This window comes from Saccopteryx leptura, chromosome 1 (assembly GCF_036850995.1).
Source record: "Saccopteryx leptura isolate mSacLep1 chromosome 1, mSacLep1_pri_phased_curated, whole genome shotgun sequence".
In the NCBI taxonomy this organism is placed as follows: Eukaryota; Metazoa; Chordata; class Mammalia; order Chiroptera; family Emballonuridae; genus Saccopteryx; species Saccopteryx leptura.
This window is the reverse complement of record NC_089503.1, coordinates 73,744,504-73,768,785: the sequence shown is the minus strand read 5'-3', so window position 1 is coordinate 73,768,785 and position 24,282 is coordinate 73,744,504. Positions and strand designations below refer to the sequence as shown.

At 42.9% G+C, this 24,282-nt stretch overlaps 2 protein-coding genes across 2 annotated transcripts in view; both read left to right on the top strand.

Moving 5' to 3' along the window:
• CTSC (cathepsin C) overlaps nt 1-24,282 on the top strand; it is a 469,733-nt gene that overhangs the window by 109,262 nt on the left and 336,189 nt on the right. The gene's annotated exons all lie outside the window — the stretch shown is intronic.
• The window catches only part of RAB38 (RAB38, member RAS oncogene family), a 64,039-nt gene continuing 56,853 nt past the window's right edge, over nt 17,097-24,282 (top strand). The window contains exon 1 of the mRNA XM_066360714.1: nt 17,097-17,387. Coding sequence (XP_066216811.1) covers nt 17,186-17,387 — 202 coding nt within the window. The 5' untranslated portion in view covers nt 17,097-17,185. The remainder of the gene's footprint in view (nt 17,388-24,282) is intronic.

The window sequence follows — 24,282 nt, the reverse complement described above, 5'->3', positions numbered from 1 at the left end:
TTCTGTTTTTTATTATAAAAATAATATATGCTCTTTATTAAAATTTTAGGTAATGTCAACAAGTAGAAAGAAAATAACTATGAACATTAAGAATTCAAGCACTCAGCCTGAACAGGTGGTGGCGCAGTGGATAGAGCATCAGATTGGGACACGGATGACCCAGGTTTGAGACCCCAAGGTCACTGCTTGAGCACAAGCTCATATTGTTTGAGCAAGGTTCACCAGCCTGAGCCTAAGGTCACTGGCTTGAGCAAGGGGTCGCTTGGTCTGCTGAGCATACCCCCCCTCCCTGGTCAAGGCACATATGAGAAAGCAATCAATGAACAACTAGGGTGCCACAATGAAGAATTGATGCTTCTCATCTCTCTTCCTTCCTGTCTGTCCCTATCTGTTTGTCTCTCTGCCTCTCTCTGTCTCTGTCACCAAAAAGAGAAAAAAAAATGTCAAGCACTCAGAGGTATCTGCTATTACTAATTTGGTGAATGCCACTAGAAACTAAGCTCCATATAAGAGGGATTTTTATCTGTTTTGCTAACTGTTATATTTCAAAGACCTAAAATCATGCCAGGGCTGTATAGTAAGAGTTCAATAAATTTTTGCTAAATGAAGGAATGTATGAATAGCTTTTGAGCCATTTTTTATATATGCATAAATACATGTGTATACATATGACTAAAATATATTAAAAAGATTGAGTTTATATTCTACAAAAAAGTTTTTTATTCTATTTGTTTATTAAGGCTGTTTCCTAATTATTTATTCTTTAATTGAATTTATTAGGGTATATTAATTCATGTTTACTTTTTTGAGAAACTGCCATACTGTTTTCCATAGCAGATGTACCATTTTACATTCCAACAGTATACAAGTGCACCAAATTCTCCACATCCTTGCCAATAATTGTTTTCGATTTTTTAATAGTAGCCATCCTAATATGTGTGATGTAGTATCTCATTAAAGTTATGATTTGCATTTACCTAATGATTAGTGGTGTTGAACATACTTCATGTGCTTATTGGCCACTTAAATATAATTTTGGAGAAATGTCTATTCAAGTCCTCTGCCCATTAAAATGTTTTTTAATTTTTAAATTAATTTTAGGTATTAAGCCCCACCATTAGACAGCTTTATAATGAAGTGATCACCCTGATAAGTCTAGTACTCATCTAATACCATACATAATTATTACAATATTATTGATTATATTTCCTATGCTGTACTTTACACCCCTATGACTATTCTGTAACTACCAATTTGTACTTCTAAATCCATTCACTGTTTTCACCCATTCCTCCACCCACCTCCCATCTGGCAACTGCCAACAAATTCTCTGTTTCTATGAATCTGTTTTGGTTCTACTTGTTAGTTTATTTTGTTTTTCAGATTCCACATCTGGCATTTGTCTCTCTGCCAGATATTTTACTCAGCACAATACCCTCTAGGTTCATCCTCATTGCAGATAGTAAGACTTAAATCTTTTTTATGCCTGAATCATATTCCTTTGTATATATGTACCACTTCTTTAACCACTCATATATCATACATATAAGATTTTATTTATTCATTTTTAGAGAGGGAGCAGAGAGAGAAGAAGGGGGAAGGAACAGGAAAGATCAACTCTTATATGTGCCTTGACCAGGCAAGCCCAGTATTTTGAACCAGTGACCTCAGCATTCCAGGTTGATGCTTTACCCACTGCATTACCACAGGTCAGGCCCCAATCATCTATTTTTTTAAATAAATTTTTCCATTGATTTGAAAGAGAGAGAGAGACAAGGAGGAAGGAGAAGAAAGAAAGAGAAGCATTAACTCATTGTTTTGCTTAGTTGTTCCATTTGATTGTGCGCTCACTGATTGCTTCTCATATAAGCCTCAATCAGTGGTTAAACCTGCGACCTCTGGCACACAAGGTGGACACTTTACCCACTGAGCCACCTTGCCCAGGCTTATCCATTCATCTATTGATGGCACCTAGATTGCTTCCATTCTTGGGTATTGTAAATAATGCTGCAATAAACACATGATGTCTATGTCTTTTCAATTTATTGTTTTGGGTTTCTTTGGATAAATACCCAGAAATGAAGTTGCTGGCTCTGACACTTTGTCTCTTGTTATACTCTTGTTATAACCTTTGTTTTAAAGTCTATTTTGTCTGGTATAAGTATGCAACCCCAGTATTCTTTTATTTTCATGGAATATCTTTTTCCATCCCTTTTCTTTCAGTCTGTGTGCTTTTTTTTTATTATTATTTTTTTGTATTTTTCTGAAGTGAGAAGTGGGGTGAAGGGGCAGACAGACAGACTCCTGAATGCGCCTGACTGGGATCCACCTGGCATGCCCACCAGGGGGTGATGATCAGCCCCTCTGGGGTGTTGCTCTGCTGCAATCAGAGCCATTCTAGCACCTGAGGCAGAGGCCATGGAGCCATCCTCAGCATCTGGGGCCAACTTTGCTCCAGTGGAGCCTTGGCTGTGGGAGGGAAAGAGAGAGATAGAGTGGAAGGAGAGGGGCAAGGGTGAAGAAGCAGATGGGCACTTTTTCTGTGTGCCCTGACTGGGAATTGAACCGAGGACTTCCACACACCAGTCTGACGCTCTACCACTAAGCCAAATGGCCAGGACCTGTGCCTTTTGATCTGAAGTGAGTCTCTTGTAGACATCATATGTAAGGGTCTTGTTTTGTTATCCATTCAGCCACAATATATCTTTTAATTAGAACATTTAATCCATTTGTATTTAAAGTAATTATTGATAGACATGTATTTATTGCCATTTTATTATTCATAATTTAATCTTCTTAAAGATGGCCTTTTAATATTTCTTGTAATACTGGTTTGGTGGTGATGAACTCTGTTAGCTTTTCCTTGTCTGGGAAGCTCTTTACATGTCCTTTGATTCTAAATTATAGCTTTGCTGGGTAGAGTAATCTCGGTTGTAAGTCCTTGCTTTTCATCACTTTGAATTTTTCTTGCCAATCCCTTCTGGACTGCAAAGTTTATTAAGAAATCAGCTGACAGTCTTACGGGAGCTCCCTTATAGGTAACTAACTGCTTTCCTCTCGCTGCTAAGATTCTCTTTTTCTTTAACGTTTGGCATTTTAATTATGTGTCTTGGTGTGGGTCTCTTGGGTTCATCCTGTTTGGGTTTCAAAGCACTTTTTGGATTTGTATGTCAATTTCTTTCACCAGGTTAGGGATGTTGTCCATCAGTTTTTTAAATAGGTTTCCAATTTCTTGTTCTCTCTGTTCTTTTTCTGGCATTCCCATGATGTGAATTTTATTACTTTTGAAGTTGTCCTATAGGCTCCTTACACAATTCTCACTTCTTTGGGTTCTTTGTTCTTTTTGCTATTTATTGGGTATGTTCTGCTTTCTTTTCTTTCTAGTGTACTTTTCATTTCTGACTGATTCTCTTTGTGTTTTCCATATCCGTTTTTATGTTTTCGGTCTCTTTGATGAAGTTCTCACCAATTTTCTCTACTATTTCCCTAAGTTCATTGAGCTTCCTTATAACCAGTGTTTGAACTCTGCACTTGGTAGATTGCTTGTATCCATTTTTTTCCAGTTCTTTTTCTGGAGATTTCTCCTGTTCCTTCATTTGGGACATGTTTCTTTTCCTTCCTTTTATTCAATGAGAAGAGAGGAGGCAGAGACAGACTCCTGCATGTGCTCCAACTGGGACCCACCTAGCAAGCCCACTAGAGGGTGATGCTCTGCCCATCTGGGGCATTGATCCATTGTTCAACAACCAAGCTCTTCTTAGCTCCTGAGGCAGAGGCCATGAAGCCATCCTCAGTACCTGGGACAACTTGCTCCTATCAAGCCATGGCTGCAGTAGCAGAAGATAGATAGATAGAGAGAGAGAGAGAGAGAGAGAGAGAGAGGAAGAGAGAAGTGAGAGGGGGAGGGGTGGAAAAGCAGAGGGTGCTTCTCCTGTGTACCCTGACCTAGAATAGAACCTGGAACATCCATATGCCAGGCTGACGCTCTACCACTAAGCCAACTGGCAAGAGTCAAGACATGTTTCCTTGTGTCTTCATTTTGGCTGCCTCCCTGTATTTGTATTTATGTCTCCCAGTCTTGGTAGAGTGGTCTTTGTAGAGTGGTCTTATGTAATAAATGTCCTGTAGGGCCCAATGTCACAGCTTCCCCAGTCATACAAGCTGTGAGTTTCAGGTGCAGCCTCTGTGTGGTCCTATTTCACTACATCCTCCTGCTGTAGTTGAGCCTTGATTGCTGTTGATACATCAGTGAGAGGGATTTACCTACAGTTAATCAGATGTGAAGACTGTCTGAGACCACTGTAGAGAATCTGCTGTGCAGGGGTTGACCCCACAGAGCAGAACTCACTTTAGTGGGGACCAGGTATCCACTGAGTCTGCACCTTGAGTGTGTTGCTTGTGGAGGTGGTGTGGTACTTTGTCATGGTATAAAGCTGTCCATTGCATGGGCTGGCTAGGCTGGCTCTGTGCCTCCTAGGAGTTGCAGGACAAACTCAGCTACCACCTGTGCTTTGCCTAGAGCCTCCTGACATGAGCTACAAAGCAATCTGCAGATGGGTGCTACTTATTCTGGGCTTGAAGATGCCCAGGAAAGACCAAGCTACAAACCAAGGCAGCTGCTATTATTGCCAGGCCTAGGGCCACTTAGCGAGAGGTATAAGGTATACAGAGGCCAGATGCTGCTTTTTTGAGAGATATTAAGAAAGTCTGAAGCATGAGCCAAGAGAGACCATTTGTATGGAAAAGCCACTGGAAATGGCTTGGGTTTGGACTCACAAAATGGGTGGAGCAGGATCTCAAGGAATCACCAGGGTGGAGTGAACAGTGTTAGCCAGGTTTACGGAAACTCAGGGTGCCTGCCTGCCTGCCAGCTTTGTGGTGGTGCTGGTGGGGTGGGGGTGTCTCAGAAAAGGAACAGTGGCCTCTGCCAGCACTTTTGTCTGGAAGAAAGTCCCCTACCCCCACCCCCAGCTATCATCCTGATGCCAGGCAGCTTAGTTCCTCCCAGCATATCCCTGGTGCATTATGACCTGCTGCCCCAGTGCTGGAACTCAGAGGGAGTGAGTCCAAGTAAGTCCATGTATGGGCCCTTTAAGAGGAATGCCTGGGACTGCAGCAGACCTCCAGCTCACTCAGCCGCAACCCCCGTTGGCTTTTACAGCCAGAAGTTATGAGGACTTCTCTTCTTGGCACTGAATCCCTGATCTTGGGGTTTTGGTTTGGGCCTGGGACCCCTTGCTCCTCAGGGGGAACCTGTGCAGCCAAGATATTCCTCCCGATTTTTAGCCACCGCATGTTGGTGTGAGGACTAGCCAGTTCCTTGTCTGCACCCCTCCTACCAGTATGTACGGGGCTTCTGCCTTATATTCTTACTTATAGATCTTATGTTCAATTAGATTTCAGGTAGTTCTGAAGGGTAGTTTTTCCGTAGTTTAGTTGTAATAATCATGTGGTTGTAGGAAGTCCTGAATGAATACCACACTTACCTATACCACCATCTTGATCAGGAACCCAATTTGGCTATCTAAGTAGAATTTGAAGAGCTATGAATGGAAAATTGAAGAGTTACTGGATTCCTGCTTTTGTGAATCCCGGAGAGCTGCTACATGTTTCCTTCCTTCAGCCAGGACAACCACCACTTGCCTTGCTGGGACCCTTAATTATAGCCTTTTGAGGAAAACTTGTCAGCCCAGTGTTTCAAATCTTTTTTTCCTAGTTTTGCTAACTTCTTTGTATAATAAATGTCAGGCAGCACTAACTAATTAGAAAACAGGAAACAGTGCATGCTGAGACAGAACTCTTACTCTTCCAAGGCCTCTATTTACCGCCAGTGACTTGTGACCTCACTGTGAACCCTGGTGGCAATAAAGCTACCTCTGTGATAAGGGTTAGAATACAGTAATCTTCTTAGCCTTAGCTGAAACTGTGGAAATCCTTTTCATCTTCAATTATTATTTATTTGGCCCATTTCTCTGGAAGGGGAGGAGGTGTCTAATCCCCCAGGCTGAGCCTCAGGAGTCTGTAGCAGGAGGAAAGAATGCCAGCCCTGCATTCCAGGAGCCGGAGGACTGGGCCATGGATTTGAGAGGCCACAAACCCAATGAGGAAGCTCCAGGAACTTGATTGTCTGATGGTTATTCTCCAAGGGAGCTGCTTTAAAAATGATTTAAGAAAAGTTCCTAGCAGTATAAAATTTTCCCCAGTGGAGAAGAATCAACAAATCCTAAAACCTTTTATTTAAAAGAATATATAACATAAAGTAAACTGGGGTATTCTAGATGACTCAGGACTGATTCAGCCTGTTCACCTATTTCACTCTCAAAAGAGCTCATGTCGGCAAAACAAAGGTGTGCTCACCGGAGATGCACAGACTCTATCCCAGAACAGCTGAGAGTGTTGAAAGATGTGCTCATCAAAACTACAAGCCCCGACTGGATTACCAGAGGACCTCATCTTTAATGAGTCAATAGCAAATGTTTGGTTGAAGAATTGTTTCAACAAATGGAGGCAGTATGAGCAAAAACTCAGCAATGACTGTCCTCAGGAGCACTTTGCAAAACTGTTTCAGTGGAGGAGGATGTCCTCTTAACTAAACTGTTTGTTATGAACACTTTAGGGCTTCTGGAGTTTTGGATTCCTGGAGTGCTGATCTTCCTGGGCCTTATGGTTTCCAACAACCTCGAGGGGCTGGTGCCCTTTTTAAAAAATTTATAATGAGATTATTAGCCTCACGAAGTCCAGTAAACATGTCTGGGGTACCTCTGGTCCTCTTTGGGTCTCTATTCCCCGTAATGGCCAATTTGTACAACAGTCTGCTTTACCTGGGGAAGATGATCCCAGGTATGAATCTTTCCTCCAAGGTACCCAGGTTGCTATTAAAAATTGTGCCACATTATTTATTATCTTGTGTATAAATCTTTGAAAGATGTGCTTTGAGCTCTAGCCGGTTGGCTCAGTGAGGTAGAGCATCAGCCTGATGTATGGATGTCCCAGGTTCAATTCAGGTCTGGGCACACAGGAGCAGCAACCATTGGCTTCTCCACCCTCCCCCTCTCCCTTCTCTCTCTCTCTTTCTCTTCCCTTCTGGTAGCCATGGCTTGGTTGAAGCAAGTTGGCCCCAGGCACTGAAGATGGCTCCATGGTCTTGCCTCAGGTGCTAAAATAGCTCGGTTGCCAAGCAACAGAGCAACGCCCCAGATGGGAAGAGCACTACCTGGTAGGGGGCTTGTCAGGTGGATCCCAGTTGGGGTGCATTGGAAGACTCTCTCTCTCTGCATCCCCACTTCTCACTTTAAAAAAAGGAGAAAAAAATCTTTGATTATTATTTTTTCATGAAATAGTTCCATTTTTTGTAAAATGATTATTTCTTTAGGATGAATTATTTTCTAGTTTTTAAGTGAGAGGAGGGGAGATAGAGAGACAGACTCCCGCATGTACCCTGACCAGGATCCACCCGGCAACCCCATCTGAGGTCAATCCTCAAATCAACTGAGCTATTTTTTAGTACCTGAAGCTGACACTCAGACCAATCAACCTATCCGCAGTGCCTTGGGTCGATGCTCGAGCCAATGGAGCCACTGGCTACGAGAGGGGAAGAGGGAAAAAACGAGGGAAAAGAGGGGGAAAGAAGCAGATGGTTGCTTCTTATGTGTATTCTGACTGGGGATCAAACCTGGGATGTCTGCATGCCAGTCTGTGACACTCTACCCACTGAGCCAACCGGCCAGGGCCAGGATGAATTCTTAAAATAGGAATATCTGGTTAAAGAGCATTTTCTAGTTGTTAGGTAATTATGTCTATGTGTAAGGCTCAATGCAAGTGATCAGATTAGCTTTGAGAAAGTCTTATCAATGTAGAGAAGCTATTCAGAGCAGGTTGGAGGGTGTGAGGTGAAGTGACCAGGCTGACTTGGGAGCTGGTGGTACCGTCAGAAATGGAACACAGCCCTTAAAACTTCCAGTCCAGCAGTCTTTGGTCCCCCTTCTCTTTGCTTTCTGCGGAAGCCTGCAACAATGCTCAAGTTCCTTGCACGTAAAAAAAAGAAAAGAAAAAAACTAACTTATTTGCATCCAGGGCTCAAAGTGGTTGCCAGTAACATAAGACACGGTTTCACATGGTTCATATTTTTCATTGTGATTTAAATATTTACTGAGTGTCTATGCAAGTCAGACTGGCATGAATGAAGACAGAACGTATTTTAAGCACGGAGATATGACATGGAAGCTACTGTGCCAGATGCTAGTAGGATAAATGATTGGTAGGAAATCCACAAAAAGAATGCTGCTAGGACACAGACTGGTGAAATGTCATGTGTATAAATTGCTATTATATAGGCGTGCTAGGGAGGGAGACGATGACCTCTTCTCACTGACTCAAGGAGGGTTATCATTTAGGATTTGGTCTGGCCACATAAAACAGAAAACACAACTCAGTGAAGGGTTAAATAAGAATTTACTCCCCCTTCACATAAACTAAGCTGAGGTTCTGAGTAGGGTTTCTTTGGATAAATACCCAGAAATGAAGTTGCTGGCTCTGACTTTGTCTCTTGTTTATACTCTTGTTACAGCCTTTGTTTTAAAGTCTATTTTGTCTGGTCATTTATTTTGGAAGATTATTGACCCGGGAGTGGTAACATAGCTCTAAGCAGGGCCGTGGAGTCAGGGAGAGTTCCCGAGGACGCAGCTCCTGGAGGGAATGTCAAGAGGCCTGAAGTGATAGGAAGGACAGGATGGGTGGAAAGGACATAGGAGGGACAAACCAGCAAACTGGTGTCAGAGTGGGAAGTAGGGCACAAGCAGGAGGGAGACATGGTTTGGGAGGGCCACATCTTTGCAGGAAGGACAGTAACTTTCTTCTCAGGCACGCAGAACTGGTGGGCAGGCTCCCATCAGTGCCCCGTGAACTAAGTCTGGGCTGCCGTGACAGTCACCCCAGGACAGTGTGTAGACTCTGTATGGGGTTCTAAAGAGTCAGCCTGATCATCACCTACGAAAGGTGTGTTATTCCCTCGGGAGGGCTATCATCTCAGCACTGATAAGGTCAGTGGACTCAGGACAGAATGGTTGGCCGAAAGATACTGAAAGCTGAAACAGTGATCCTGCAGCACAGGGCGGAGAGGCCTGGAAAGCCGTTTCAGTGCGCGTCGCTGAACCTGCAGCCGGAACTGCTCGGAACCCTCCCCAGCACCCAAGGTGTATATTCATTTTTCAAAAGAAAATTGTTTTCTTCTTTATAAATCAATAATATTCCCCATATAATAAATGAGGAAAAATTACAAAAGTAGAAAAAATATAAGCAGTAAACTCATTATGTAGAGATAATCTCTGATAACATTGGTATATAATTTTCTATACCTTTGTGTGGGTATATATAGATATGTATACATATAAAAATGAAAATTATATATAATATATAATTATATACATTATATAATTATGTCAAACTGGGTATTACAATATTTTGTAATTTTTTCCAACTTTTAAATATTATAAAAAACATTGTGAACATCTTTGCAGGTCATTCTATATTTTTATTTAACATCATTTATAAAGGTTGTATATGTGATATTACATATTTATGGCATAATGATATTTAATATATTTAGGAAATTTTAATTTTTTTCTATAAGCAGCACTATTATATACATTACTGAAGTTAAATATATACAAACCTCTCTCTCTAATTACTTCATTACCGTAAATCCTACAAATGTAAGTGTTAGGTCAAAGGCACATTTTTAACCATGTAACAAAATTTCCTCCAACAGCTCTTTTTTAAATTATAATCTTACCAGGATCCTATGATAGTATCTATTTCTTTGAATCTTTGTCAACATTGGGTATTTTTCTTATTAAAACATATTTGTCAGTTTGAAAAGTGAAAAATGATATCTTGTTTATGTTTAATTTTCCTACTTTTATTACTAGTGAAAACCATTTTTTTTTCACATTATTATTGGCTTTTTGTTTTTGTTTTCTGTGTGGTCAATTGTTCATTTATATCCCTGTCCCTTTATCTATTTGGATGTTTTAAAATAATTTGTAAGAGTTTTTTTAATGTAAAATATGTTCCCTTTTTACCTGTCTTAAATGTGGCAAATTTTTTCCCATTTTACATTTACCATTTGTTTTGTTTCTGATGATTTTAAATATATATACACACACATATTAAAAATGTTTTCCTTTTATGACTTCTACCTTTTCATAATGCTTACAAATTCTTTGCCCACAATAATATTGAGTAGATAGATATTCACCTCTGTGATCTAGGAGTACTTTTATGGAGTAGAGGAAACACACTCAGGAATTTATCTGAGATAGAATCAGAGGACTCAGGCTGGTGGGTGAGAAACAGGGAGGAGTCAAGTGTGACTGAGTTTTTAGGCTTGGTAGCCTTTGGTGAGGGTGAAACCACTGACTAAAACTAGGAATACAGGAAAAGGAACAAGTCTGTTAGGGTAGATAATGAGTTTGGTTTTGTACACTTTTCATTTAAAATGTCTGCCAGAAAGTCTGGTAGAAATGCCCAAAAGGCAGTTGGAACAAGGGTGTGGAATACAGGAATAAGGTTGGGGTTTTAATACAGATATAAAAATATTCAGCAGACACTTGATAGTTGAACATGCTCTTTTCAGTGCAAATTCTGGACCAAATACTATGCTAATAAGCACTTCACTGCATTACCTCATTTAGGCTTCCTGACAACTTTAAGAGGTAGAACTTATTATCCTCATTTTACACATGAGTAGACAGGCTTACAGAAGTTAAATTACTTTGCTAAGGTCTTATGACTGGTTAGAGGTGAAACTCAAATGTGAAATCAAGTAAGTTGGCCTGATTTCAGAACTAACTCTGGCCCTATCTGCGCTATTGCCACAGGAGTAGACGACCTCGAGCAGGGAGAGCCGGAGTCCTCTGGGTGGGAAGCTGCACATTTCAGCAGTGGGTAGGAAAGAAGGGAAGGGGAGCGGCCAGGGAAGGGATCTCAGAGGAAGGCGAGAGGGAGGTAGAGGGCCATATGTGTACATGCAGGCTGCCACTGGTAGGGGCTTCAATCTTGTACATTCTTATACATGAATCTGAGTGAGACCCCACTCCTGACCCTGCTCCTGAAAGAAAATTCTGTCACAGTGCTTTGAACATAAATCTTTCTTGATTGGTGGCCAATGCTCTGTCAGTGATTTTCTTGAGTTATCCTCTGAGCTGGACTACACTAGTCCCTGTGTTCCCACTTGTTAGACTGGGGGCTCATTCTCAGGAACACCTCAGTATTATTAAGCTGTTGCCTTCTCTGAGAGCATTAGAGGTATGGTTTAGGCTCTCCGCATGTTGGGTAAGATCCCTCCCACAGACACACTGCGCACTGTTTTTTCTTGTGTTGCCTTTTTGCCTGAGTTGTTGAGTGGGTGTGATATATACCCTTTTAGCTTTGCATCATAGCTTCCTTTCCTCCTTTGTTGGATGTTTCCCTACGTACTTAGGACTTCACAAAATAGATTCAGAATCAGCCCTTCACTTTTACAGCCTGAGTATGGAGTAGTGTAGCAGAAATAAACCTGGACCTGGGTTACCATGCTAGAGGCACGTGCATGGGAAAGTGTGCAGGGAAAGTGTGCATTTAGGAATTAGGAGTTACAATTTTCATTCTGTCTCTTTGGGCAAATTATGTAAATTCTTTGAGCCCTATTTCCCTCCTTATAAAAGGGGGTACCAACTAACAGGGTATTTGTGAGTGTTAAATACATTAACCAGGAAAAAGGGCTTGGCCCATCATAGGCACCCAATACAAGGAAGGTGAAACTCTGAGTTCATATAAAATCATTTTGCTTCAATGTTCTTCTCAGACACTTGCCTTTTGACCATCCTATAGTTCATTTGCACTTATCCCTCTTGAGGGGGTAAGGAGGAAAATGAGTCCAGACTCACCCACGTTTGTCTGATGCAAGTCTAAAGTGTGCAGCGATGGCACCTAGTTTGACTGAACAAATCTGCAGAAAATGGTTTAGGGAAGAATCTGATTTTCTTTGACCAGACTAACAGTGGGTTCAGAAACTCACCTGTAAGTAATTTCTGATGATAATCAGTAAATATGCTATTATAGTTTTAATTTCTGGAGGAAAAAAACCCCAACATGAAAATTTTCATGAACTGAAATATGTTCATTTCAAGCACTTCCCAAACAGACTCCACCATGGTCTCTCCCCAAATAATCTAAAAATTATTGCCTACTTCCAGACAATTGCTACAGTCCTGAATCAAACTCCCATTGCAAGTTTGCACAGGCTTCAGACAAGCCTAGTAGATAAAATGGAAACTCTTTGAAGACAACAGAGAAATGAGCTGCAGCCTTAACGTGGCAGAACTGTTTTTAAAACGGTGATTTAGGAGATTTTTCAAGTGCCACTCTTAGTTGTAGATCTTGTTTGAGAACTTCAACTGTCACTTCAGGAATGAATATTCTTTAGAACAGCCCTGGCTTGTTCCTGTGGTTTGGTGGAATTATTAATAGTTCCCCCTTCACTTTCAGGAGTCCCTGTTTGTATGATAAATTCTATGGCCACTCCTTACAGGCCCTTTTCAGAGCAAAGCCCATCTCTTTGAAGATACATTCTTTGCATTAATCTAAGAAAAATGACATTTATTTCCTACAACAGACTCTTTGGCACCCTGTCTTATAGTCATTTAAGTATGTCTTCAGAGCAATAATTAAGAGGTACATAAGCTAAGGCCTTGATCCCTACAGCTCTCTTATTGGCGGAAGCAAATAGGGTAACGCCATAGGGAGTCACCTAATGCAGCAGCCCTGGGAAGGAAACAGAAGGATCAAACTCGATGTATACAAAGCAATTTGCAATTATAAGTGCATGGATGTGTACGCACATGGGATAGCAAGGAATGAAGACTTAGAGAAATCTGACTCTGCACCTTTTGGAATGTCATTCCACGCTTGAGATCTGAGCACTTCATGGTCTTACACACTTTTACAGACTCAAGTCACCTGCATACCTGTTCTTCAGGAGAGGGAGTGCTGTGATTTAGCAATTTGAAGGCAGTCAATTGTCAAAACATCATGAGAGATGCTCTGAGAGTCACTGTGGTAACAGCAGTGTGGCTGCTGGGAGGAACAGCCACGTAGCAAAACCCCAGCCATTCTCTCTGGAAGGAGGGAGAGCCAACTTCTCAGGACAATGCCAGGCAGCCTTCTGAAGAGTCTGAAGCAGATGAATTCACAGGTTGGGACAGATGGGTTCTTATGGAGCCTTATACTGTAGGGGTAGAGGTAGAAAGGAGGAAAGGCAATCTACCTGTTTGCTAACATTTACACATCTCTAGCCTGAATCTAGTTTATATTCTGTCCCCAGCTGCCTGGCTTCCTATTTGCAGTCTAATTCTGAGAGAAGGAAAGAAGTTCAAAGCAAGGCAAGGGAGGACAGAGAGGTTTGCCCTCTGGAAAAAGAATGTGCTTGGAGAGCCCTTCTCTTGGGGGAAAATGCAACAGCTGAGGAGACAACAGAGCCATGATTGCTTTGGAAGGGCCCTTGCACAGCCTTCCTCCCAGACCCCTTAGAGGGGGGCAGATGGAGTTCAGGATAGAAAACTTCACATGTTGGGTGACAGTGCCATGGTGGGGGTGATTAGAACCAGCTGAGGTGCCTTCCGGAGGATGTCTAGAAAGAGCCAGAATTCATTCTGATATCAGTCGAAAATACTCCCTGAAGATCTTTTGACTCAACTCCCTCATTTTACCCAGAGGACTTGCAGGTTCAGAGACCTTGAGTGACCTTTACAAGGATTTCACTGAATGGCTAACCTGGTGTGCTGACCAAGCCATGGAAGTCTAAAAGATTAAAAAAAACAAAAACCACGAATAATTTCTTCCCAGTGTGAAGAACTGTCATGAGACCTAAATGAATGACTGTGGAAAAAAATTGCACAGGCTTCCTGCCTAGCCAGTGAGCTTGCTCACCAGGGTTGCCCCTGTCCCTGGCGGGCATCTTCTGATCCTAGAAAAGCAGTGAGCTGAAACTTCAAAATCTATTTCTTAATTTTGTATTCTTTTGTTTAAACAATCCTCTTCCCCCTAATTTTATAAATTTCATGTCCCAGGAAACCTGAACCTTGGCCTGCCTGCCTTCCCCACATAATAAATCTAAACATCTGATGCTCCAACACTCTCCTGATCAAAAGAAGAGTCAGGTGAGGCTGAGGATGACTCAGCCCGGGCCCACTGGGGAAACAGGTTGGGGCCTGTGGAAACGCTGGGGCACGTGTGAGATCCAGGGCTGGCTCACCTTACGCCTCAAACTCCCACCGCCCTCCTTGTTTCTATCACCATTAGCGTCTTGCCCAGACCAGACTTGTCTTTCAGATCTACACAGCCAGGATTTTTTATTTTAATTTTTTAGGCTCTGCGAGTGGATTAAGCAGCTCAGGTTTGTGAATTCCCCTCCCTGCAATGCAGAGCCCCAGTGTTGGCCAATACATTAAGCAGGTAAAAAAAAAAAACTTGGCTCACTTATTAGATATAATCTGCCTGGTATGTCCTTGTGTGGGTGGTAACCAAGGAAGGATGATTACCTATTTCAGTACTCAATAAACATCAACCAGTGCAATTCTATACACCTTCACTTAGTGGCATTATGAACAAAGCTTTTGAGTTACCCTCTGAGAGCTTTTGAGTTACCCTCTGTGAGGACAGAAAGCTGGTAAAATTATAATGCCTGTCTACAGTATTTATATCAGAGAACATGGTATCAGAAGCTTGTTCTTCATTTGATATTACTGACTACCATTTATTCAGCACCTACTATAGGCTCTGCACTTCCCTACATTTTCTCTAGTCTTCTCAACAACTCTATAAGGCCGATATTACTCTCATTTTGTTGATGTGGAAACTGAGGCTCAGAGAGATTAGGTGACTGTCCAGGTTAGGCACCTAGAGCAACCCTCTGCTTGCAGAGGCTGAATGTCAGAGAAAGGCAGAAAGCAAGAGCGTGCCAAACCTTCCGTTCCCGGTTTCACACAGGCCAGGGTTTAAATCCCAGTTCCAACACTTGTGCAGCCTTGGGGAAGCTACTCTCAGTCTTGTTTCCCTCATTTATGGATTGAACAAAATACTCCACATCATAAGAAAATGGAAAGATGAAATGAGATATCGTGTGCATTGCTCATTTCCCCAGCACGTTCAGTCACAAAATGACTCATTTTGGTAAAGAATGCTCATCCTCTAGATTTACTTGCTACTTCCTCACCAAGTTCAGGTTTGTGCTGAATTGTTATCTTCTCAGTGAGACCTTCCCTGGTCACCCATTTTGACTCTTCTTATCCCCTTCCCTACTTTTTTGCCAACTAATGTATAAAAAAAAATGCATTTATTTTTGTTTGCCTTGTCTGGCTTCTCCCACTAGAAGGTAAAGTTTTTGAGATGAGGAATCTTTGTGTTATTTCTGTATCTTCCCAGCACAAATATATATAGGTTAAACAAATGAGTAAAAACAAAACAAAAAACGCCCAAACATTTTGGCACCAAAAGACTTAGGTTTGAATTTGGTATTTTCCTCACTACCTGTTTGACTCTGGGTACATTACTTGAAACATTTAGACCTTGATTTCCTTATTTGTAAAATGTGAAGAATAATGGTTTTTATTTTTAAAACTGCTGGGATGATTAATCAACAAACTGGCACATAGCAAGTGCTGGATAAATGCTCGCTATTATGACTTAAAATAATCTGACAAGGCCTTGGCTGGTTTGCTCAGTGGTAGAGCATCAGCTCAGCATGTGGATGTCCCAGGTTTGATTCCAGGTCAGGGCAGACAGGAAAAGCGACCATCTGCTTCTCCACCCTTCCTCCTCCGCCTTCTTTCTTTTGCTCTCACTCTTCACCTCCTGCAGTCATGGCTCAATTGGTTTGAGCACATAGGCCTTGGGCACCAAGGATGGCTCCACAGAGCCTCCCCATCAGGTGCTAAAAATAGCTCAGTTGCAAGAATGGCCCCAGATGGGGGTTGCCCAGTGGATCCAAGTTGGTGGGGCACATGCAGGAGTCTATCTCCTCTCTTCTCACTTGGAAAAAATAAAAAATAAAAAGAAAGAAATAATTTGATAAAGTGTTTAACTTTTCAGTGAAACTCAAATCTGTAAGATAGGAGAGGAGGAGGCTAAAAACTGTGGATGCCCTCAATGTTTCAGCCCAATTATCCTCTTTGTTGGACTATAAACAATTGAATATGTGTGAAATCGCTAGGTGTTCACAACACAAGGCTGCTGATAGATCTGTATTACCATTACGATGCCACTGCAGAAGGAGGCTGGGGCAGCTCAAAGGACTTGTCCAAGGTCACTGCCTCAAAATCCAGGTCATGCAGGACCTACACACACATGCACGCACGTCCTGCCTCTTGAAATTGTATTATATTATGTATCTTCTTCGAGGTTCTCTCTACAGTGTGGGATGGGGGCAAAACATGTGGCCTCAAGAGTCCAGTCTTCAGCCAGGCTTGTCACGGACTATTGCATCTCTTGCAATTCATGTAACTTTTTTTAAAATAGAATTTATTGGGGTGACATTGGTTCACAAAACCCTACAGGTTTCAAATGTACAACTCAATAAATCATCTACACCCTGCATCCTGAGCCAATTGTCCAAAGTCTCTTTCCCCATTTATCCGCTCTTAGCCCTCCTCTATCTACCTACCCCAACCCCTTTACCTCTGGCTACATCCGTGTTTTCATCCAGCCTTCCAACCCCCTCCCCTCTGACAGCTGTCAGTGTGTTCCATGTATATATATCCATGCCTCGGCGCACATGAAGGAAAAAACAACACAGCACCCCACACAGCTTTATGGCCAGGATCGCAGGCAAGGAAAACTCTGGAAACTGTGAAGCGCTGTATGCATCACCTCTGCAACTGCCATTAACACGTGAACCCCCAACTTCCCAGTCCTAGGAGTCGCGGGTCTGCACTCCTCCCAAAGGCCTCAGGCGCGCGGAGAGGAGGATGAACCTTGGCGCTCCCGTCGGGGCGTTCCTCCGGGAGGCGGGAGGAGCCCCGCCCCCAGCCCTCGCCGCCGCCGCCTCTCCCCGCGCTGCGCTCGCGCTGCCGAGTCCCTCCCGCCCAGGCCCCGGCTGCGCTTCCCGGCCCGGCAGGCTCGGCACAGCGCGGCGGGCGGGCGGGCAGCCAGGATGCAGGCGGCCAACAAGGAGCACCTGTACAAGCTGCTGGTAATCGGCGACCTGGGCGTGGGCAAGACCAGCATCATTAAGCGCTACGTGCACCAGAACTTCTCCTCGCACTACCGGGCCACCATCGGCGTGGACTTCGCGCTCAAGGTGCTTCACTGGGACCCGGAGACAGTGGTGCGCCTGCAGCTCTGGGACATCGCAGGTGAGACTGGGGAAGGAGGGCCGGGGCCGGGAGCGCCTCGCAGCCGGCTCCCCGTCCGGGGCAGAAGGGTCGAGGCCAAGTCTCTTCCTGGTGGGTTGGGAACTTGGTTTCAAAGAAAACAAAAAAGAAAAGTTTCTCGCTCTCGGTGAAACTTGCAGCGCGTTTTCTGGCGCGCGGGGCTGGTACTTGACCTACCTCCCGCACCTCCTGGGATCCCTGTGCCCGGCGCCAGCCTCGCCGGGACGGGACGCACAGGGAGACTTAGCGGGGAATTGCCTTCAGCCTTCGGCCTCCAGCTCACTTTCCGGGCCCCGCAGCCCTGCTGGTGACGCGACCCTGAGTGTCATGCCCGCCCTTCCGTGTCCAGTCGGACCAAGGGGAAGCCTCTAGATCGGTTCACAGCAGGAACCAGGAGAGACCTAGGCTAGAGTTTACCAATTTCCTGTCTTGAGTCGCTCACTTTATTCCAACTTTCTTCACCGTATTTTCTACCTTCAGTCAAGCACGTTTTAGGCTTAATGCTTTGAGAGAGCAAACACCTTTCTGTGTACATATGGGGGCAGAGTATTATTTCTCTCCCCTGTGCCCACACACATTCTCTCTCTGACTCTCTGTCATCTCTCAAAAGAAATTTTCATATATATTTTTAAGGACACTTTTGCCTAAGGGTTTATGACATTAACCATAATATTTCTTGATTTGGTCCTAAAGTTTTCATTGAGAAACCTGGAAAATGAGAAATTTCTTTACAATGTTTGAAATCAAAATTTGTTCCAACAGTTAAGCACAGTTGAACGGCAGGATGCAAGGTGTCCACTCCAATAATGATACCTGGACTAAAGCTGTTTGCAACTTGGTGGTGTACAACCCCTCATTACAGATCCTGGCTCTGCCACTCACTAACCTGCTTAGTGGCTTCAGACGAGTCTCTTCAGCTCGGTACATCCCTGTTACACCAGAGGGGTTGGACGACAGACAACTCAGGAATCTTCCTGCTCAGCAGTTTTAAGGTTCTCTGGGATTCTGTGATGAATCACTTCCAACAATCCCACTTCACCTCTGATTGTTTCATGGTCTGTGACACCAAGAACCTTTTGAAGTGCTGGACCCAAACTAGCTGCTTCTCTTTCAGAAAATAGGTTCATTTTAGCTGGTGCACTTGACTGGAAACACTTTATCATGGCTTGAAGTGGGAACAAATATGGAAAAATTTGGAAAGGGCATTTCTGATTCTGGGGACTTAAGTACCTTTTTGATTATCAGCTGCCAAGTCTCATGATAAAACTTTTGGCATGTAGACAGATTCATGCCTTAGAGTTATCTTCAGTAGCTTTAGTGGAACAGGGATTATCAGAAACCAGAAGATGTCATCCGCCACTATCTGACTGGGCTTTCCTTTTAGACAATCCACTCTGAGTCTGTACTTTGTTGCATTTTAGTGTAGGAAAACTCTTTTGGATAAGTTTGACTTCTCCAGGACTTGGGTTTAGAATTAGCATTCTGTTTGAAAGTGAATGTAGCCTTAATTTAGACTTTTGTGTCAAATGTAAGTAATAATGAGACCATGGACCTCAGTGTCCTCACCTAACAGGGAAGAAAGATGGTCACAGTGATGAGGAGCCTAAATTCCAGAGTCTAGCTACCTCTGTCTGAATCTCTGTTGTATCCCATATGCCCAGGGAGATTTTAGGCAAGTTCCCTAACCTCCTGGTCTCAGTTGCCTTATCTGTAAATAGGTAAAAGGCTTTCTCCCAACAAATGATAGATGAGCAATGAATGAATGCTAGTTAAAAGTGACAGATAGTATCTACTATCCAGGAGATCTACACGGATTGTTGTTATAGTAGCTATCATTTTTTTGAGCATGTATAAATGCTAGGTAAAAAGGATATAGGCCCTGGCCTGTTGGCTCAGTGGTAGAGTGTCAGCCAGGTGTGTGGCTGTCCCGTGTTCAATTCCAGTCAGGGCATACAGGAGAAGCAACCATCTGCTTCTCTACCCTCCCCCTCTCTCTTCTCTCTCCCTCCCTCCCCTCCTTCCCACAGCCATGGCTCATTTGAGCAAGTTGGCTTCGGGCACTGAAGATGGCACCATGGTCTCCTCTCAGGCACTAAAATAACTCGGTTGCCAAGCAACAGAGCAACGCCCCAGATGGGCAGAGCATTGCCCCATAGGGGACTTGCCAGGTGGATCCTGGTTGGGGCGCATGCGGGAATCTGTCTCTCTGTCTGCCTGCCTCTCACTAATAATAATAAAAAAAGAAGGATATCATATAAATAAGTTGATTAAATTCTAATAAATTATGATTCCTATATTATATTCCTATATTATACCCAGTACCACTTTTCAGAGTTAGCCATATTACAACATACTGTCATGAGCAGTTTAACTCCAAATGCCTACTGAGTCATGGTTCTGGACTAAGAGCACTATAGATTATAGTCACAGAAGATTGGGTAGATATGAAATCCGAAGAACTTTGTAAAGTCAGTTCTACAGATATGGTAGTGGGCAGCATCTCAGTAGGGGAGCTTCTTGGTCCCAGAGCTCTGGTATTCTGCAGTAACTTGTCATTGTCAGCCTTCCACCCAGAGGCCCTGTAGGCTGAGTTAGAACTTGGGCAGCAGCCAAGCTGGTCAGGCAAAATTCGGCCATTGTGGGAACAGCCATCTGGAGCACAGTGCTCAGATGTTTCAGGCTACACAGGTAGCCCTTTGAGGAGTGAACTCATGAAATCCCACCTCAGGTGCCCACCCAGACTCCAGTTAGCTTAGGGTACTTTATAGTACCTTCATACCACAGCCTGACTCTTCAAACATAGAAATGCTTCTTTCTCACCGTTGTGCTCAACTCTGGTGTTTATCTGGAAAGGACAGGTAGTGAAGCCTGGTGACCTCGCTTTGAGAGGGTTTGGGGTATGGATGGGATGGTAACTTGCCTAGTCCTGATGGGATATCAGGTCAACCTGCTATAGAGGGAATTTTTGCTCAGTTACACTTTTGATATTCCTTCGGTTCAATGCAAGTGTGGCCCTATTTGTCCAACAAATTCCCATGATACATCTCTCGTAGCCACTTAGACTGGACAGTATGATCCTGAAAGACTCCAGAAAGTATGTTTCAGGGCTTGTGACCTTGTCTTTGAAATCAACTCAATAAATCCCACAGACCCCATAGAAGATAGCCATCACCCTGAGTCTCAGTAATTCCACCGTAGAGGAGCAGCTGGGCCAGCTGTGGGTTCTGACACTCTTGATAGAATGAGAAAAATTGAGTCACTTTGCCTAAGACCACCCAGCAAAGAAGTGGAAGAGCTGGAGCTGACCCAGTTCTGTCTGGCTTGGAATCAAGCCATGTGATTTACGGTCATAGGCCTGTGAGTGCCTGGTGCTCAGGTGGCCCACGGGAGTCATGCCCTCTTCCCCTTTAAAGCCCTTGTTTCTTAAGTAGATGGATTGTCTCTGCCTTTTCCTTCCTATTTCTAATATGATTTTGGATATTATTCACTATGCCTGTGCAGACAGCGGAAGGAAATGGAATGAAAATATGTTTCTGAAAATTTGATTCTTGGCTATAGGTTTTATTCTTTTTGTAGATTTATCAGAAAAACAGTAAACAGAAAGTTCACATTTGAGACTTTTTTTTTGTCTTACCCCTCTCCAAAACCTAATGCTATTAGCACATTCAAAGAGAACTGTACAGTTTTCTCTAAAGCTCTTGATGTGCTGTGGGACCTAGTTGCACAAATTGGGACAGAGTAATAGTAGCTAACACTTCTTAAGCATTAATTCTTCATAATTTTCCACATGTGTTTAACTTTTACTTTCCCAGTAAATTGGCTGTTTACGTGGTAGTGCTAGCACTTAAAAGTTGGTCATTGAGTTCAGCACCCAGGTTCCTAACAGCTTTGCTCTATTCCCCAGAACTTAAAAATGAAATAGATACTTTAGACATAGTCTAAATACATTCTAAATTATAGATATTCCGAACATATATTACTTGACATTGAGTAAGCCATGAAACCTTGCTGGACCTCAGTTGCCACATCTATAAAATGGCAATTGTTTGATTTTATTATGATATCATATTTGTACTCTGCTATCTTTTGTCATCTCTATCAGTTTTAATATATTCTACTGCGTTCAGGTAGTATGTGGTCACTTATTCTAATTTCTTATTCCAAGTAACTTGTGCAAGTTACTTAGCTTCTATGTCTTGGATTCTTGTCTGTAAACAGGACAATAGCAAAATCTGCATCTTAGAGTTGTTAAAACAATGAAATGAATTCATGTAAAACTGTGCCTGACACATAATAAAAGCTGAATAAATGTTAGCTAGTACTCTTGTTTTAATTATTACAAACTACTTTGCCATACATTTTCCAGCCTGATCTTCCAGCATCACCAAGGGTATACACAGAGCAAGTGGTATTAAATCTATTTTATGTTAGAGGAGATTAAGAGTCAGAAAGGGAAAGAACTTGCCCAAGGTCACAAGAGCTAGCAAGTGGCCGAGAAGAACAAGGCACAGCAGAAAACTCAGTTCTAGATTTCACCAATATAGTGGAAAATGAATTAAGTTGACAGATAATTTAGAGAGCGCTTCTTCACTACGTAAAAGCTTCACTGCAAGGCTCTACTGAATAATCAGTACCTCTAAATATTTAAAACAAGACCCAACTTACAAGAAAAATATATTCCTGCAGGGCATATCTGTACTAACTTTCCCAGCCTAAGCCATGTGACAGAGAGGCATTGGAGGACATTAACTATCCAACAGGCAGAGTGAAAGAGGGAGGCAGGCGGGACCCAGAATCAGGAGCCCCGGGACGCTGAGTCCACAAGCAGTGGCTGTGACATTCATCTGGGTCAGAGTGGTGTGTTGTTTCAGAGGTTACAAAGTGCTTCTGTGGGTTTGGACTTGACTGTCCATCTCTGTAGTATCTATTTCAAAATACTGTAATTCTCCAAGTAGTTTTAGAAGGATTTTAAGTATCAACATAATAGATCCAGAAATGTAGAAAGAGCTAAATTTGGCAACTGCCATGTAAAACAAAACAAAACAAAACAAAACAAAAAAAACGTATCTAATTGTGGCTGTTCTCTGCTGGGCAGTTTACTGCCTGGCTAATTGTAGATTTTCTAAATACCATGTGGACTAAAATGCTGTGAGCTGACAGGTGAATAATATGTACACTAAGCGAAAGGCGAACTTTCACAGCGGGACGAGGGACGCGTGTGGAAAGCACCGCGGGGCTTCTTGCAGGACAGTCATTAGATCTCCATCTGTCACAGAAATGTGAGCATTAGGCATGCGGGATATGTCCCCTCATCTAGACTTCAGAGCGTTAGTTCAGACAGGAGAGCACAGAGCAGACTGACCAAGGAGAGCCAGGTCATTTGGAGGAAGGAGGGGACGGGGAGAAGCAGCTCTCCTGTGTGTGCTTGGTTTCTTCAGCAGATATGTATATTAAATGCCTGGTATGTGTTAAGCACTGTGCTGGGTGAGGGGATAACAAAGTAGAATGAAGAATTGAACAAGACTTGATTCCTGATTTCAAGAATTCATAGTTTAGTGGGCATGATAGCACAAAAGCAAGTCACTGTAATTGTGAGTAAGGTGTATCGACATTGGAAACTCCCAAATGCTCTGGTGCTGCAGAGAGGGTTCTGGCCATACTACACCCATCCATCCGGACTCTGAGATTAAACCTGAACAGGTAGCACAAAGCTTCTAGCTAGTGTGTTATTTCCTGTGCTTGTACCTAGCACCAGTTATGCCCTGTGAGTAATTTAAATCCTGGATAACTTGAGACAGAAGTTCATTCTCTGGCCCTCTTTAATTCTTCTCCTTCTCTTGAGGGTCTCATGCATTCTCATGGCTTTAACCCTTTGAGTAGTACGAACATTCATGTACGTCTTTGTACCTCCTGACCATCCAGAGTATGATCGTACATGTATAAGACAACATTAAAAAAGGCAAATATAAGTTCTTCTTGTTTCCATAAATTGGTTATCAAAAAAACATGATTTTAAGTTAATAGAACTGTAACTGGAACTAATTTCATTTTTTGAAAAAAAAAAAACCTCACTCCTGGGGGTCAGCAAGCATGAAAAAAACTCACTATTCAAAGGGTTAAACTCTATGCTGACAACTCCAAAACTGTGCGCATGCCCTTGGCCTCTCATGAGCTTCAGACCTGCAGTTCTGTCTTCCCGCTGGATGTATGCCTCCTGGTCTCATTTATCATGCAAGATCAATATGTCAATAGCAAGTTTGCATGAAAAACAGGAATTTTTTTCTGTTAATAAAGTAATATATGCACAATGTAGCAAAATTGGAAAGTACAAAAGAAAACAACACCAAAGGAATAAAAACAGACCATATCTACAATCATCCCTCTTTGTGATAAGTAGTAAAAGACGCTATTTGTAAGTCTAAGCTAGACATCTTTATATACTCACTGGACTTTCTAGTTTGTGTTCATTATACTCTTTCTCCCAGTCACCAGACTTGAAACCTCTGCCATCTCTCCTCCCTCTTTGACCTGCACATGCCATTAGTTTTCAAGTCAGATAGTGATGATGCCTCTCCTGTCACTCACCGCCCTGGACCAGGAACAGCACTATTAATTACTTAACTGTTCTGCTCTCACAGCCGCTTGGCTCCTTCTTGTCTCCTTTTCCTGCAGTTCTTGTAGGAACCAAGCTTAGGTTCCTCTCCCCAGGACATCCCGTTGGTGGCTCTGCATTGCCTGTGGATTATATGCATCACGATGAGAAGAAGTGAAATGGTGGGGATGCGGTGATAGAAGGGCTGAAGAGCAGCAGCAGGAGGACAGGTGCGCAGTCACAGAGCCACAGAGAGAGGAGACTGTGAGGTGCGGGTATGAAGCG